General features: G+C 40.2%; 1 protein-coding gene across 1 annotated transcript in view; it reads left to right on the plus strand.

The window, feature by feature from the left end:
* Positions 1–631, plus strand: part of LOC103807209 (E3 ubiquitin-protein ligase RFWD2-like) — a gene marked incomplete at both ends in the record, with an annotated part of 7,980 nt that extends 7,349 nt beyond the window's left edge. Inside the window, one exon of the mRNA XM_009079930.1 lies at positions 563–631. Coding sequence (XP_009078178.1) covers positions 563–631 — 69 coding nt within the window. The remainder of the gene's footprint in view (positions 1–562) is intronic.
* Between the last annotated feature and the right edge of the window lie 2,761 nt (positions 632–3,392).

A 3,392-nucleotide genomic window follows, 5' to 3' on the forward strand; every position in this document is an offset into this window, starting at 1 on the left:
GGAGCCCCTTCAGCTCCTGGAAGTTGCTCTGAGTTCTCCACACAACCTTCTCTTCTCCAGACTGAACAGCCCCAACTCTCTCTGCCTGTCCTTGTAGGGAAGGTGCTCCAGTTCTCTTATCAGCTTTGTGGCCTCCTCTGGATTTGCTCCAACTGTTCCATGTCCTTCATGTTTTATGTAAATACATCATGTTTTAGCATGTTAATCATGAAGTGGATGCTAATGATCTTTCAGGGCAGAAGATGAGACTGAGCAATCTGTATTCCAAAATCAATTTCAGGTGCAGTAGCCAAAGAAAAGCATGTTGACTTATTAGTAAGACTTTAATAAAGCACAAATAACTGTTACAATGACTTCTCTTTCGTGTAAAAACTTGTCATGAACATAACAAAGCCTTAAAACCTGTAAGGCCAAGTAAAACCTGCCTTAAGCTATTTTTCTCTTTCTAACCTCTAAGTGAAAGCTGTTTCTGTGTGAAGTGTAGATTTCTGTGTATAAAATGAATATTTGCTTCTCTTAACATACCTGGAAAAGTTATACTTCCTTATTTCCTGTGTTCCAGGAGTCCCATGCTGCCCAGTTGCAGATCCTTATGGAATTTCTCAAAGTTGCCAGAAGAAACAAACGAGAGGTAACTTGCTTTGTGTTTCAGTGGGTGAGGTGTTGTCTCCACCAGTGCATTTCTATTAGAGTGATGTGTTAGCCTGGCATTGTCTGCAAATTAAAGCTCAAGGAGTGTTTGGGGAAATCTCAGGCAGAGGACACATGGGTTTGAAGGAAAATTAATCTCTTTACATGTGACAGCTTCAATTTTTAATCACTTGGCTTTTGGTGTCACACTGGTAAAGCGTGTGGGAAGATAGAGATTCCTCGGTGTAAATTCATACTTGAAACAAGTTCTTTAGTGTATCAAATGCTATGACTAACATGGTGACATAAAAGAATGAGTATTCTGTGCTTTTTCCCTTATTTGTCCTAAAATGTCTCAAGGAATATGAGGGGGTTCTGTAATCACATACAGTCTTTCATGGTTTGGGACTTTGTAATGTCATGCAATGCTTAAACCCTAATACCAGAAATATCCCAGAAACCTAGGAAAATGATCATGGAAACAGCAGAAGGACAAACTTTCTTGGAGGTTTCTGAGAAAAGATGTGAAGGACATAAGATCTAACTGTGTGACACTAAGGTCAAACTTGAAGCCATGAAGGTGATTGGGTTTAAGAAGCTTTGTCCGGAATGGATTGAGTATCTGATTATGGAGTGATTCCAAAGCAAGATGTTTAGAGTCTGTCCACTAACAGATATCCATTGCCAACACCAACAAGGGTGGTGGAAAGTCCAAAGAAGGGTAATGAAGCTGGTGAAGGGTCTAGAAAACATGTCTTATGAGGAGCAGCTGAGGGAACTGGGGTTGTTTAGTCTGGAGAAGAGGAGGCTCAGGGGGGACCTCACTGCTCTCTACAACTACCTGAAAGAAGTTGTAGCCAGGTGAGGGTCAGCCTCTTCTGCCATACCTCAAGTGAAAGGATGAGAGGAAATGGCCTTAAGTTGTACCAGGGGTGGTTCTGATTAGGTATTAGAAAAACATTTTTCACTGGAAGGTATGGTCAGGCATTGGTGTAAGTTGCCCATGCAGGTGGTGGAGTCACAGTCTCTGGAAGTGTTCAGGAGGTATCTGGATGTGGCAGGTTTAGGGTGGTTATGGTGGTGCTGTATTGGTGGTTGGACTAGATGATTTTAAAGGTCTCCTTCAATCTTGAATCTGGGACTTTCAGCACCTGGGAAACCTTTTCCCATCTCATCTGCATCTGTCATCTACTTTAGTAATAATGTACAAGGATAACATCTTTTTTTAAGGCTAAAGAGATGCAATTTTGGCTGTAGAGCCTCGGGAGCATCCTGAAGCCAGCTGGGGCATAGAGCTTATTTCAGATCCTCTCTGTCCCTGCTTCTCCATTCCCTCTGTTGCCAAGACTTCCTCTGATGTTATTTCTCCCCCCCTCCCACCGTTTATATTCCAACATGAAATGCAAACTGTCACATCTCAAAAGACTTTTGTGCAGGCCTGTCAGTTTTGTCCTTGCCATGGTGCTTAGTGTCTGGCCTTGCCATTTATTTTGAGGGACTTGAGGACTTGTCACACTTGCTGCTATAGCAGCATTTCCTCTCACTTGATAAGAAAGATAAAAACCAGTGGGTAGATGCATCAATTTACCCATAGAATAAGTTAAGCTAGTTGATGCTTCCTTTTTGATAAGTCCCAAGGTCTTTCCTGGAGCTGATGGAGTTTTGGGCAGTTTTCTGGAGGGAGTTTACTTTCCTGATTCAAGCCAGGGTTTAGTAAAGATGACTACAGAGTGATTGCAGTATCACTCAGTAAGCCACAGCTGTAATAACTTCTTAATAAATAAAGAAGATCCTTTTGTGGATGACTGAGGCTGTTTGTTACAATTTTTTGGCTTTAAATGTTGAAATAAATGTAATATTCCCTGGTAACTTTGCTTGCTAATATGTCTCTTTGAATATTATTTACTGTGAGATTTTATTAACAGGTTTTATTAACTATATACTGCAAGTTCTTCCATAGGGTCTAGTACTTTAAGGCAATATTAACTTAGAGTTAGTTTCCAGTATTATATTTCACGTCTTCAGAGCAGATGGTTAAGCACCTGTAACCTTCTTTGCTTATTGCACTCCTAAGTTAGGTATTTTTTTCTCCTGCATTCATGAAATAGTGACTTCTGAGCATTATTGGAGGGGAGTTAGAGCTAGAAGAAAACTATCTTTCTAGACATGTACTTAAGGATTCAGAATATTGGTGTAGTCAAGTATTTTGACAAATGCCTCTTTGTCACACTTTGATAATTTCTCTAGAAGATAAATGTGAGGTTCAGCACCTGCAGGAGTTTCTATTAGAAATCCTGGTTTGATGTGTTTATAACTTTCCAAAACATTGATCTTTCAAGCTGAAATTTACTGCTTTTTTTTTTTTGTTTTTCTTTTGCACCAAGATGTTTGCAAGTCCTATTTCTTCTAAGTTTATATGTTTTGTTTTCTTTGACCTATAACAATGTGGCAAAACCCCAAATCCTTGACAATAGTGATAGAGGAAAAAAGTCTTGCTTTGAAAAAGATTGAAAACAAATGGCTAAGGCTTGAAAATACTTCTTCAACTAAATAATGGATCGTTTTGGAGGGGAGAAATGTAGTGATCATCTACAACAGTTGGTTGTTTGTAAGGCAAACTTGGTGTGGCTGAGTGCCTTCCCATATGTGTGCACAGTTAACTGAATGCACACTTCCCTTTGGTTTTTTGATCCAGTGATCTCTTTGGGGGGAGTGTGGATCTGCTGGAAGGCAGGAGGGCTCTGCAGAGGGACCTGGACAGG

Source organism: Acanthisitta chloris, unplaced genomic scaffold (genome assembly GCF_000695815.1).
Source record: "Acanthisitta chloris isolate BGI_N310 unplaced genomic scaffold, ASM69581v1 scaffold30968, whole genome shotgun sequence".
In the NCBI taxonomy this organism is placed as follows: Eukaryota; Metazoa; Chordata; class Aves; order Passeriformes; family Acanthisittidae; genus Acanthisitta; species Acanthisitta chloris.